The sequence below is a fragment of the Carettochelys insculpta genome, chromosome 10 (assembly GCF_033958435.1).
Source record: "Carettochelys insculpta isolate YL-2023 chromosome 10, ASM3395843v1, whole genome shotgun sequence".
NCBI lineage: Eukaryota > Metazoa > Chordata > Testudines > Carettochelyidae > Carettochelys > Carettochelys insculpta.
Window position 1 is genome coordinate 32,009,069 of NC_134146.1, and position 14,711 is coordinate 32,023,779.

A 14,711-nucleotide genomic window follows, 5' to 3' on the forward strand; every position below is an offset into this window, starting at 1 on the left:
CAGCCAAAAAAAGTTGGAGAAAAATAAATTATTTTACCTGAACTATTGCCTCCAATGAGGTATTTTGCTGGGGGATAGAAGGGAAAAAAACATTATATATGTGGAGGATGAGCTTTCTTTTCTTTTTTTAAAGTTAAGAATTAACACAGTTTCTTACCACTCTGAAATCACCATCTATATCTGAATCCTCACAGATATCTTCATGGGGTACATTTCTTCTTTTTAAGAGGTGTTCATCTCTCTTGTTCTTTAGAGAAAAATAGATTTGCTGTGTTTTAACAAATTGATTGTTTTCTGCAGAAGCTGAGATGACTCTCTTACATTGTGGGTAAGAGTCTATATTTCACTGGTACCATGAATGTTCAGACATTGAAACCAGGCATGAAAATGTGTGACTAAGATGAGCGCTCACCTTTTATACTTTCCTGAGGATTAGGATGGCCATCTCTTGATAAACATCCTATAAAATCTTTATTGCTACAGTTATGACATGATGACCTATGTACAACTAATTTGTTTGCAATCAGCACTGAAACCACTAAATTTGGTACATTTAATTTTCTGTTATCTTAGAAGTAATACATTCTGTCCTAAGATTTCTCCTCAGAGCACTAATGGCTCACACTCCACCAGTCCCAACATTCGAGTTTTGCCTTCTATGCCCACCTCTTGCTTCATCTAAAATTACACTAAACTAAACAATATTTTAATTTTGTTTCAAACTTGACACTTACTGACTGCCCTCACACAAAGAAAATGTCAAGACTCTCTCTCCAAGCACTAATATTTGTGTGTAAATGCAGTTCACATTCTAAGCAAACAAATCAGTAGTCTGATACTGCAAAATATGCCATGACTACTAAGGAGCACTACAGAGCCTGAGAGCTCAAAAATATGAATTCAAGTGTTGAAAAAACCAAAAGCTTGGTAAATTAGTTTTCCACTTGAAAAGAATTAAGCATGGAAATGAATTTAAGATAGCTAAATGAAGGTTAAATTTTCCCAGCATATTTCACTCTGTCGGTGCTGTCTAAACATTCTATATTTTCATATTGGTGATTTAAAATGAAAACTAGCATGAACCTCCCTACAATACGCTAGTATAGGATAGAGGAAAAATAAGACAGCCATCAGGTTTATTAAGTATTTTTAACGGGCTGCAAGATATTTAAAAACATATATTGAAATACTGTTTGGTTTTTTTTGTTTTTTTTTATAAATACTTGCCCATCTGATAGACCAATTATGTTGCCATCCTTCTTTCCTCACTATGTCCAAGTTCTAGGTTCCCTAGCAACCTTCATCAACAGATGTTATTCTTGGCAGGGTCAGTCCACTGGCCCCAAGCATTGGGGACAAGACAAGTGGGAAGACATATGCAATTTCTATCATTAAAAGGTCACCCCAGCCATCTTTCCCATGGTGATTTTATTTAGCTAAACTGGACACAATATATGTTGAGGGACTACCGCTTCTAACTCTTGCCTCCCAGCATGCTTTGGGCTACAGCTGACTGATGATTTAATGTCACAAAGATCTTTCTATGCTATAGATGAGAATGGATATGGGAGGATTTTTAATATCCCCCAAGCATGTAGGAGAACTGACTTGATTATCTATTTGAAAGTGTTAAGGAAAAGCTAAGATCCTTGGTAAAGGAAAAAAAGAGTCAACTGTCATTCTTGGGAAATTAAGACCAAAGTGTACTCAAATCCTGAAACAAGGAGTGAAGATAAGATTCATAGTGAGTATTGGTACAGAATGGTTTCAACAACAGAGACTGAAGCATTCCTTCAAGGCCAAATCATAGCATCAGAACTTTCTAGGGCTGGAAGGGACCTCAGGAGGTCATTGAGTCCAGCCCCCTGCCTAAAGCAGGATCCACTCCATGTAAATCATCCTAGCCAGGACCTTGTCAAGCTGGAACTTAAAAACCTCTAGGGATGGAGATTCCACCACCTGTCTTGGTAACGCATTCCAGTATTTCACCACCCTCCTGATGGATTAGTTTTTCCTAATGTCCAACCTACATCTCCTGCTTTGTAACTTGAGACCATTGCTCCTTGTTCTGCCATTTGCCACCACTGAGAACAGTCTCTCTCCATCCTCTTTAGAGCTCACTTTCAGGAAGTTGAAGGCTGTTATCAAATCACTCCTCAGTCTTCTCTTCTGTAAGCTAAAATAGCCCAAATCTCTCAGCCTCTCCTCATAGCGCACATGCTCCAGCCCCTCAATCATTTTCACTGATCTCCACTGAACCCACTCTAACCCATCTACCTCCTTTCTCCACTGGTAGTGGGGGCCCAATATCCTTCATCTAAGGAAGGAACCAACATTCTTCAGTCTACCTATCTGGCTGAAACCCGACAGACTGGAAGATACTAATGGGAAACACCCAGTAATTAGTACTATTAAGGACAGAAAAAGACTTATGCAGGGACTGGTTACCAGTGAAGCAACATGGAAGAGGATACTTACACTTAAAGATCTTTGTGTAATTAGTTTCAATGAAATCACAATCATTCATTTAGCCATAGACAACTAATGTGCATTTTTAGTTGCTGACTAGGCAATACCATTTGCTTTGAAGCTTTCCTCCCCCAAAAAAGAAAACACACCAACAAAACCAAACAAAAAAAAGTATGTCTACATACAGACTGAAGAGAGAAATAAAATTTCATATCTATCAGAAAACAAGAATTATGAATGTCTTTGCCCAAGACATTAAAAGCTTTCATAATTTTGACAGAAATGCCGGACACATAGAAACATTTAGAAAAAATACTAAATCAATCTTACCTTTCTTAACTCCACAACAACTTCATTCCGTTGTCTTCTCATAGTCTGAAAAGTTTAAAATAAAATAATCACAGTTTACCCCCAACTGGACCATGTCATTGTAACATGATATAAAATGTTTTGGAAGCTTTCTAGACATTTTCCTTTTAGAAGACCTTTATTTTCTTTAATGTAAACAGAGACCAAGAAAATATGTTGGGATTATCAGTATAGAATTTTATTCTGAAACCTAAAACTAGCATTAAATACAGGTGTGTGTTTCTATTAATTAGAGTAACTAGATTATATTTACTGTATAATATCTGCTCAACACTCGCATAGATTTCCTCAGTTTTATTTATTTTAAGTATAAATTTAAAAAAGGGAAAGCAGAATAGGGAAAGGGGAATAAATTATGTAGTGGAGAAACTGAGGAGAATAAATTGTTTACAGAATGAAACATGATAAAAATCCCATTAAATATTACTCACAATAAAGAGTATGATAAATGAAAGCCTCTGTACAAAATTTCATAATTTTCCAGTTAGAACTGTATAGCCCTTTTTGGGGTTCGGTTTTCAGGATACACTTATTTCAGAGTTAAACTAGAATATTTTAGTAGAACTAGTACAACATTAACTTACACTAGAGAAAAATTATTCACCTGTGGTCAGAGAGGCACTTAAAGATGAATGGCAGATCTTGAGACAAAAATCTGACTTAACACAGGAAAACAGCTTGGTTTAAATAAGAGGCTATATCTACAGTAGAAGTACAACTATAGTGCTGCAACTATGCTGTTGTGGTGTGGTAGTGCAGACATTTGTTCAGTAAGGGAAGGAGTTTTTCCATTATTATAGTAAATCCACTTTCTTGGTACTAGCAAGAATTCTTCCATCAACTTTGCTGTGTTTATATCAGGGATTAGACCAGCTTCAGTACGTTCCAGGGCTGTGAACTTTTTATACCTGAGTGACATAGCTAGGTTTTAGGTGTAAACCAGGCCTCAGCCTTAATTTCTTTCGTTGTGCTATGAATATGCACTTGGTAATTTCTCAGGAAAAATGTTTATAAATAATTGTATATAACTAACTAAAAATGGTGTGCTTAGCCCTTTTCTGATTTACCAACCGTATTAAATAGCAGGCACCTGAAAGTTTAAGTTGCAAGCACATTCACTCACATTTCAAGAATGCAAATGATGGCATTGTCAGCACAACTTTATCCTCTTGTGCATATGAATTATGGTGCAATTTTAATAGTAGTATTGATACTAAAATTCAACACCTAGAACACACCTTGGAGGGTACACAGTGAATGAGAATAAAAATTCTATTTAACTTTCTACTAATCCCTGCTTTACTTACTGTATACTGTATTGTGCAGCCTGTGCAGACAAACTAAACCTATTCTGTTACGGATTCTACAGCTGTGCAAGTCCATCAATTCAGTGGATCTATTTCTAGTTTACATTGTGGAATTGGCAAATAAAATTTGATCCAAATTCTGTATTGTTTATTATGTACACCTTCGCTATGCAGATATTACTACATCTGTAGAACATACGCCTTGTTGAATATATAGACTGAGAGATGATTTTGTAATTAAAATACTAGCATACACCCAGAAGTAAAAGGTAAGGCTGTGCAGGCAAATTTGGCATTAGCTTTCTCTGACCAGAATGATTAACTTTTCAACCTTAATGACTTAAAGATGATAAAAAACACAGATTTTTAAAAAGAAAAAAATTTCAATTTCAATTTTCAATATAGATTAGACAGAATCTATGTTCTGTCCTACATGATGTGCACTGGCTGAGGCCAGGACTCAGTCTAGACGTGAGCGCCTGCTAAAGCTTCAGAGTCTGCATCCTTCAATAAGTGTAATGTGTCAGATTTTTCCAGATGTTTGAAATGAAAATTCAAAATTTCACACACTTGTGCATAAACAGATATTAGAATAGGAGAGTATTATGAAGTGTGATTTAGCTACTGCATTCTAGAGATGTAAATACTGTTTAAAATGTTAACTATTTAAACTGATTAAAAATGGCATTTAAGCAGCAAACTGATTAACGAGCTGGGGCTGATCCTCCTGGACTGTGGTGGCAGGGGCCAGCTCAGGTAACAGTTTAGGCAAGTTAATTGGTAAAACTAATACTCACTAGTTAATCTTTTACATCCCTAGTGCACACTAATAGTTTAGAACAGTGCTTCCCCGAAGTGTGGTCCATGACCCAATAACAGTCCTTGGGAAAAAAAAATACTGGTCCTTAGAAAATATACAAATTATCGCTGTGTACTATTGTTGTGAAAATGATTTACTGTTATAAATGCAACTAAAATTACTATAACAGAATGACTAGAAAAATTATTTTCAGTTTGTTTAGTTCAAGCACTGACTACATTATGTCTGAGCACTGACTACATTATGTTTAATCACTTTCTTCATATTTTCGATTAGTCAATGTTCTGTTTGTCTGGACACAGTCACTTGGAGAGAAACATTTAAAAATACAAAAATGCAATTGTAAAATTACAAGAATTGACAGGATAACGTAGGTGCAGATGCAGTCCCTGAAAATGCGGTCAATTCTTCCTATCAGCTTACCTGTCATTTTAACTTATAGCCATTTCACATACTTTATAGACAATCTAGCAGAAGTGACAACATACATTTATTTTCTTCTGTAATGAGATTTCAGTTTGTTTCTTTAATTCTTCCTACAGTGAATAAGAAAATGGGAATTGAGTAAAGAAAGAATGTTCAAGAAACTGATGGCTTCCAAGCATAAGGAACCATGTGAAAGAAGTTTAAAGGAGAAGGAAACTGTTTGGAGTCAGGCTTATGCAGAGCAGAAGAATTTCCAAAGCTTTAAAGAGAAGCAAGGGCTTGAAGTTTGAATGTGACACAGATATAGGCTTTTATGGTCTGTATTACTGTAAAAGTAATGTATATGTTACTATGAAGGAAAAAAATGTTGCACATTAGTTGGGTAGGTCACATGACATTCAATTTATCACCTGTTACCAATACAGAATGACTTCTTTTTGGCCAGGCAGATGAACAAAACAATGGGGAAGAAAAAAAATGCAACACTAACTATATTCCAAGACATTCATTGAGTGTGGACAAACTCAGAATGAAGCACACAATGAGAAGTACAAAATCATACCTAACACAATTAAACAACTTGTTCTAGTATCTGTTTCAGACTAGTTAAATGTGTTACAAAATGTTCCTTAATTTTTTTGGGGGGGAGGGGGTGGGGGGGAAGAAGGCAAGGAGGTAGAATGACACAGGAAAGTCATTTTACATATTAATATACAAGAAATGTAACACTCATAAGAGTGTAAAATCACTGCATAAACAATGCAGAACTATAATGCCTTAAAACACAGTGGTCAGCAACCCCTGGCATAGGTTCCAAGATGGGGGCATGCAAGCTGATTTTCAACAACACGTGAAGAGAGCTCAGCCCAACACTTCTCCCACTTGCAGATGGGAGCTTATTCAAAACTATGCCACCTGTAGATTAACAAAAGAATAGCTAATACTATCAACCACTACCAAAATAGTAAAGCTCAGCATCTTAATAAATAAATTAATGAAATTGCTGTAAGTATGATTATTAGTGACTTTAAAAAGTACCACTGGCACTTGGACTATACACAGTGATCAAAAGGTCAAATTTCAGCACTCCATCTTGGAAAGGTGGCTGACCCCTGCCTTAACATATGAAATATAGAGCAGAAGACCCTAGATAACAGTTATATCGCCCAGGGCCACTGGAGAAGAGCTACAGTCCATTAGTACACTGTGCCTTACAATATAAATGCACAATAGTCTAAGAAAACCAAGTAGGTAATATACATTTAGAAAGCTTTAAACAATAATGTAATAGAAAAATCAAACAAGGATTTTTACATGGACATTGCTAAAATAACTGAATAGGAAATCAAGTTGTACAGTATGGATTAATAGAAGAGTTCATGTGACAATACTCAAGTCGACAAAAATACAATGCTCTATGCCAATGGTCTCCAACCTTTTTATGAACAAGATCACTTTCCAAATTTAAGGGCAACCTAAGATATACCCTGTCCCTTCCAAGGGTCCAGCACTTCCCCAAAGCCCTGCCCTACTCACTCCATCTCTCCCTTCACCCTCATTCAGTTTCACTGGGCTAGGGTAGGTACAGATTCTGGACTGGGACTGATGGGTTTGCAGTATGGGAAGGGACTCAAGGCTGCAGGAGGGAGTGCTGGGTCGGGATGGGGACTTGGCTGGGACTTTGAGCGCAGAGTGAGGTATGCTATGGGAGGCAGCTGCAGGTTGATGTGCACCTCCCACTGGGCAGCACTTGCTGTGAATGGCTCCTGACTGGCAGCAAAACAAGGCTGAGGAAGACTCCCTGCCTGACCTAGCCCCACGCTACTCCCTGAATGGGCCAATGCACCATGGTGGCTTCTGGAGGGGTATGTGATGCTGCACACTGCTGCCTCTACCAGCACCAACCCCTTAGCTCCCCTTGGCCACAATTTCTCATTCCCAGACAATGGGAGCTGTAGGCGGTATTGCTTGCCAATGGGGGCAGCACACCAAGACTCCTGACCATCCCATACACACCATACACACACTGCATGCTTCTAGAAATGGGCCAGCATGTGCGCCAAGGTAGGCAGGGAGCCTCCCAATAGCAATCAGTCTGCTGGCGACCATTACATACAGCTCAGTAATGCCAGAGCTTTAACCTTACCAGTACATTTATAAAAGACTGCTAATTTCAAAGAGATTCTTATTAAATAACTCCAGCTCAGTCATAAACAGCTTTTCCCATAGTCCATAGAACACTCAGTGGTAAACAGAATCAAACAGAATAGCCTAAAGCAGTAGTTCTGAAACTGTGGGTCAGGACCCCTGTGGGTCACCAGGGCTGGCTTAGATTGCATGGCAGTGAAGCTCAAGCCCCAGCTCCTGGAGATGAACTGAAGTTCTTAGGCTCTAGCCCTAGGTGGAAGGACACAGGTTGAAGCCCTTAAGATCTGCCCCATCCAGACTGGTGAGGTCCAAGGTTTGGCTTTGCCCCCCACCCCACCTATGGTGGCAGGACACATGCAGTCTTAGGCTTTGTGTAGTAATTTGTTGTTGTCAGAAGGTGGTCATGGGCAATGAAGTTTGAGAATCCCTAGTCAAAAGCATTCTGCAAATAGAGTAAAGGAAAATGATACCTCAATGTGTTTTGAGACTATGAAGCAACAACTTTATTGGACAAGTACTACTTCTGAAAAACTGGCATATGGAATAAAGTCAGAAGTCCATAACATAACCTAGTAAGCAGGCTGACTATACTTATTTGGGTTTCTCCTCTACATTGAACAGGAGATAAATTACAACACAAGGATGAGACAAAGAACTAAAATTGCAATTACCTATTTACATTATTTCAATGGAATATATGCACAATAATTGTGAATCAGATAAATGTAATATAGGTGATATGTGTTTTAAACTTTTAAATACATAGTGTTCAATGTTTGTAACACCTCTAAATTCAAATTTCTTTATGGGCATGACATGATTGCTAGGTATTGACAGCATTCTCTTATCAACATGAACATTTGTTAAATTTATACTAGCACTGAATGTAATAGTTTAGTCATCTGGTTGTATATCTCAAGCTTGAGCTTTCAAACATGCCCATCACTATGGTAACTAGATGCTAAATTCCTCCCTTGGCTGCAGATGCGCATCTGCAGCCACGCTAGCATCACCCTGCTCTCCTGTACTTCATTACATCTATTGGAAACCTAAGACTATGCTAGTGATTGGTGGCAGAAAGCAGTACAGCAGAATTTGAGTTCACAAAATTGGAAGCAAGACCCTCCTTTGGAGCCACTCATGACACACCATGACAAAATAAAGAACTAAAGAAAGCATAACTGAAGGAAGGGGACAACTTTATTTCATGCTGATCCCCTGCATCTGTGGTTAATGAAATTTAAAGCAGTTTGTTTTAAGATAAATTATGGGATTGAACAGATCAAAAATACAAGCCAAGGACAAGAGAAACACAGAAACCATTTTTGAAGTTCCTTACTTAACTGTGTGCTTCTGGCCCACATCAAAAGAGCAGGGACTGAAAGTTCAATCTCCCCTTTGAGGCATATATTTAATTGTTTAGATACTGCATATTCTTACATATTAAGACAACATATGTTAAAACATATTTTCCCCATATGGTTCCCTGATGCCTGCTTCAAATCCAGTATTCAGTCATGCCCCTCCGCCGCCATCCCCCCAGCACCTCTGGCATCAGCCTCCTACAGACTTTTTGCTTGTACTCTCTGCAGCACACTCAGCATTAATGTCTCTCTGAGGGAGTACTCTAACAGACAATCCCTTACTATCCTCTTGCAATTAGCCAGTTTTCCCCTCCTCAGCCTCAAATATCAGTAGTCCAATGGCAAATAATTTGTGTTCAAGATACGGTTGTCTACCCAGACATAAGGAAGACAAATACAACAAATCACCATGAGTACTTACTTGCACTGAGAAATCCTACAGCAGGAACACTGGAGGGGCAACAGGGGTACCACTCGATCACAACTCATAAGCATATTCAGATACCACAACCCTAGCACTGATACCTGACAATTAAAGAAGTTCTTCCTCAAAGGCCACACAATCTTGCCCAACTGATAACAGCTCCAGCTGCCATTTGACAAAAATCAGTCAAGATCCTATAAATACGAGGATATGCCATGCTGGAGCATCCTTACTTAAGAGACCAGGGGTTTCAAGACCACACAAAATATTCCTATGATCTCATTGGGACTGTTATTGTTACAATCACTTTTATGGGCACAATAATAAAAATTATACCCTACTAACTTACCAAAGCTATGCTACACTGCAGGAAGAACAGTATTTTTGCCCAGAGTTGGATAGTGACATAATAATTTCAACATTTGCATACTGTTACCAACTTTGAGTAAGACAATATGCAGTTTTTAAAAAGGCTGTATGCTGTAGAAGTATCATATACAAAGAAAGAATTACTAAAGGTCCAACAGCTCATCCAATAGCACCATCAGGAGAAAGGAAATTGAAGTTCTGTTTGCATCTACTCAGTTTCTTGTTGGAACACTTTCAGGTCTTGTCTATACTGTGGAAATTAGACTGAGATAACAGCATAAGTAGTTCTAACTTTCCTATCACCTACTTATATAGTCAGTAAACCATCAACTTTTCAACACTGGTGGGGAAAAAAAAAAAATCAACTCTGAAAACTGTCACAGGATATCTACTTGAAAAATAAAGCAACCACACCAGCACAGTGTGGGACAAAACTGCAGTGGTTCAAAACATGAATCAACAGAGCTAGAGTATGGAGACATTGAACTCTGTGCTTAACCTGATTCCAGACCACCAAATTGATCCCTTAGGGAATACAGCCTCAAAATGGTATTTTTGTGGCAATACCCAATGTTTGGTTTCAAGGAGCTACATCAAGTGGAAGTCCCAGGAACAGAATAGGCTAGGATTCCATCTGTACACAGAGAAAATAAAAAAGCAGCTCACTTCTCTGGCACAAAAAAAAAAAAGGATAGGCATATGAGCCATGCTTTCAGTGCAAACGACAGAACAAGACTAAGAAACAAGCTTATATACTTCGCCGTAGCTGACTGTCCATTTCATTCCTCGCAGATGGATATACACATTTTTATATAGTTTTGTTAATATGACTAGGCAGAAAAAAGGCCAGGTTGATTATGTTGACTTTTCTATGAAGGCTGACTTCTTCCCGTAACTTTAAAAACAGTCTGCACAGATTCAATTCAACATTTAATAAGCTTTTTTCAAGATTTAGAAATTAATTTATTATACTTTGTATAGTACTCTAGACTTATATTCAGCTAATACAGAGACAATACACATGCATAAGAGCTAATACACTATGACCTCTTTCAGTGGACTGATTTTGAAAGGAGAGATCAGGAAGACTGACAGCAAAACTAACTAGGGGAAACAGGTAGACATATAAATAAAAACCAGGGCAAAGATGCGTTTTAGACACTTTTGTGATCAATAGTAGTGTCTAGCATTACTCCTTACAGTCACCAGTACTTCAGATGAATAAGTAAGCTGCATGTTTTAAATGCAACATGTTCATACATGCATGCCTGTGTATGAAGGAAACAATGAACTTGATTAAACTTTACAAAATACGAATAAAAAACTAGTGTTATTTTTCCTGTATTACTTGTACAAGTTTAGAGGTATAAGCAGCACGCAGCTGTGTATGAATATACACAAGCAAGCATGTAAATTACACATTTTAAAGCTTCTTTTTCCAATGCAGTATGTTAACAGCCAGAAGTAAAAATACTTTTTCTTTTGTCTTTAAAAAAAAAAACACAAAAATGCCACAAATAAGCAGTCTGTAACTTTCCAATTAAATACAAGCTGTACCAATATGGGACTTTGAACAAAACCACTAATTTTTGAATGTGAATCAAAAATAATCTTTATCCTCAACCTGTTCCACTGCCACATCTGAATGCTCTTCCTTAGTGGTCATTAAGCCAACTTATTAATATGGCATTTACTGAAACAAATACTAATGGTAGTTGTACAATTTATACCTAACTTTTGGAGGTCCCTCTTCTATGGTTCTACAGGTTGAACCTCTCTAGTCTGGCAACCTCAGGACCTGACCAGCGTCAAATGAGACAATTTGCCAGACAACGGGAGGTCTATATTGTCTAACAACATTACCAACATTTCCAGTGCTTCCTGGACTCTTAGAAGACATTTAGGGATAAATTACAGCTAAACAGCAGCACAGAAAGTGTATGGGAGCACAGAAAATTTGACCACACCCATGATAAATAGTCATCCGGCTAACTAAAGTCATGCTGGATTATGGATCTTGCCAGACAAGAGTACCAGCCTAGAGAGGTTCAACCTGTACTATCACGGGGTAAAGGACAGCGTAAAATTTTGTAATAAGCATAGCAGATAACTTTAGTAACTAACATTAGTAGGGGACTTCTGGAACAATAAAATATGGGTTTTTATTTTTAAACAAAAGATTCTACTGAAAATGTAATATTAAATTTACATTATGAACAAGGTAAAAACGTGAACTATTGCTAAAGTATAACACTAACATTTCATGCTCTAATGAAAAATTGAGACATATAAACAATTAATATATCAGAATGATAGTCAGAAGCCTGAGCTACTGTATGAAAAATGATCATCCACAGTGGTTATTTTAAGGACTGAGCATACGTTCCAAGATTTGTTAGAGAGATGTCAGTCTCTAAAATTTAACAAGACTTAACAACTTAACAACGTTTTCATTTTGCACAATGCTACTTTTACAGCAGATGACAACAACAAAAAAAGCCAGGCTAATAGCATGGCCTACTTGAAATCTAATAATTTTAAGAGGTTTTAAACTCTGTACAGTATTACATGTATCAGTGAGACCCCCCCTGCCAGTTTTTATCATTTAACCACCACTTTTCTATTGTAAAATGTTTCTCAGACAAGATGAATATTAAATTGACCATAAAATGCCTAAAACAAACTCGGAGAAATATCTTCTTTTAAATGCTTAGAGATGCAATGTTTAGGCATCCAAAACAATCCTGATTTAAGAAAAATGTGAATTATACTTTTTCGTATTATAAAATAATATGGAGAAGAGACCGAAATATATATGGTAAATAAAAACCTTCACATCACAACAACACTTTTGGAATTATGATAAAATCTGTGTTTTTGTTTTTAGTATGTGAAGAGTGGCCAGCAAACAGCCCAATGGGAAGGTACTTTTACACAAAGATAGCACAACCTGGATGATTTACACTCAAGCAATTCATTATTTGTGATCCCCAAACATTTCAGATAAACAAAAAAGTTATACTGGTATAGCCAAATGACTTCAATACCTAGATGTTACTGAATCCTGTAGTATTTCTACATGCCCAGTTAGCAGACATCCCCAGGCCAATCAATGAAGAAGGATGAATTTACCTCTTATGTTCAAGAGCAGACATTATATAGTTCTACCCATGCCTTTGTGTTATCTCAGCATTAGGTTATAACGTGCTCTATCATGTTAACCCTGTTCAGAGACTGAAGTTAGAGCAGAGCACAAAATGACCACTTAAGTGGCATTTTATAAATTATGACAAATATTCTGGGATCTTAATCAGCTGCCAATAGAATTTGTGTGGAGTTCAAGGTGCTGACTTTAATACACAATGCTTTATGAATAAACCCTGAATTATGTAGAACTGTCTTACTTGACAAATTATCTCTGTCCTGTATGAAATTGATACAGCAGTTCCCATAGCTTAAACAAGGAGATCAATAGAAGGAAGTTTTCCAGTAAGGGTCTTTGGCCTTCACTACGCAAAGTGGGAAAAGCCATAATCTGTTCTCCAAACTATGGCTACACCTAGACTGCAGGCTTGTGAAGTTTTGTTGACAGAGTGTGCATCCAGACTGGAGAGCTGTGGTTCAGGAGCATTCTACTGACATCCCCATGGTTCCACAAGAAAGAGATGTCTTAACAGAGGGGAGTTTTCTGACATTTGGCCCCATGTAGACTGGCCAAATGTCAGAAAAGGCGCTCTCAACAGAACTGTAAGCAAAACGTATGAAAACATGTTGCGCAATTGCTGTATCTTTTGCAGACCCTTCTAGACAGGTTCAAAATCAAAACTGTTTTCATCACTATCTGGGAAGTGGATGGATTGATGTTCAGATGGCACTTGACACAAATTGTAACAGTGCCAAACCAACATGAGGTTGCACAAAATATTTTACTGTACTCAACCTTTCCATAGTGCTATAGCTGTATCTATTTTAATACAATGAGCAGTTTATAAATACTTTGTGCTTCAACTATGCATTGCCCAGCAGATACTAGACAAATACACTAAACGTTAGAACAACTCAGTTGTTGGGTTAGCTAAACGGAACAGGCAAATATGTACATGAAGCCTGAAGCCAAGACACAGCAGACGCACTAGGAAGTGTAAGAGTCAGTAGCTACCAGCTTCTTAAAGTGAGGACGCGAAAGCTCCCCTCCATATCCACGCACTCGTCAGCGTCCTCTGTCCTCTCCCTGGTATACAGCAAAGCCAGAGAAGGGTAATGCTGACAGGCGTTAACTCCCCTGTCAGCGCTGACATTCCGCAGTCCAGGCAACCGCCCTCAGCCCCAAAGCTGTCCGGAGGAGCGGGGGTGGGGGGAGAGAGACAGCCGCTTACCGGCTAGGAAGCGCAGGACTCAGTTCGCCCAACCCCATCTAATTAGCGCCTCTTCCCTCATGGGAAGGGGAGGACACTCCCTCCCCTCCCCAGCCCTGCCCAGCCCAGCCCAGCTCACGGAGCAGGCCTGAGCCTCGGCTGCAGCAGCGGCAGCAGCAGGAAGGCGGCCGTGCCGAGAAGGGGATTAGGGGAGACGCCAGGGCACAGCGGCCCAGTCCCGCCGTCAGGCCCGGCCCTTCCCGCGGGGTGCTGTGCGAACTACCTCCAGGTCGCGGCCTTTGTTCTTGAAGTTCTTCAGCCGTTGATTATCCGGTTTCTCGTTGTCGGCCATGGCGGGAGAGAAGGAGCGCGGCCTCCCCCGGGCCCGCCGGGATCCCCTGCCCGGCGCCGCCGCTGTCGCCGCCTCGCTCACTCACACTCCGCGTCCGCGCTGCGGCCTGCGCCACTAGGCCGCCACTGCCACTGACGCCTCCGCACTTCCTGCCTTGCTTCCGGCCGCTTGCTAGCTCCGGCTGCCTGGGCGCCGGAATGTGCCGGTAACCAGCACAGGGACAGCCGAGGGTGGGGGAAGGGAGGAGGTAGCCTCGATCTAGCAGTAGGCGGCCGAGGCTACGCCCACCCCAATCGGCTGCGCTGTCT

General features: G+C 39.2%; 1 protein-coding gene across 1 annotated transcript in view; it reads right to left on the bottom strand.

The window, feature by feature from the left end:
• Positions 1–14,550, bottom strand: part of KPNA4 (karyopherin subunit alpha 4) — a 51,042-nt gene extending 36,492 nt beyond the window's left edge. The window contains exons 1-4 of the mRNA XM_075004684.1: positions 14,335–14,550; positions 2,800–2,844; positions 158–247; positions 38–67 (exon numbers count right to left, since the gene is read on the bottom strand). Of these exons, the coding sequence (XP_074860785.1) occupies positions 38–67; positions 158–247; positions 2,800–2,844; positions 14,335–14,403 (234 nt within the window). The 5' untranslated portion in view covers positions 14,404–14,550. The remainder of the gene's footprint in view (positions 1–37; positions 68–157; positions 248–2,799; positions 2,845–14,334) is intronic.
• Between the last annotated feature and the right edge of the window lie 161 nt (positions 14,551–14,711).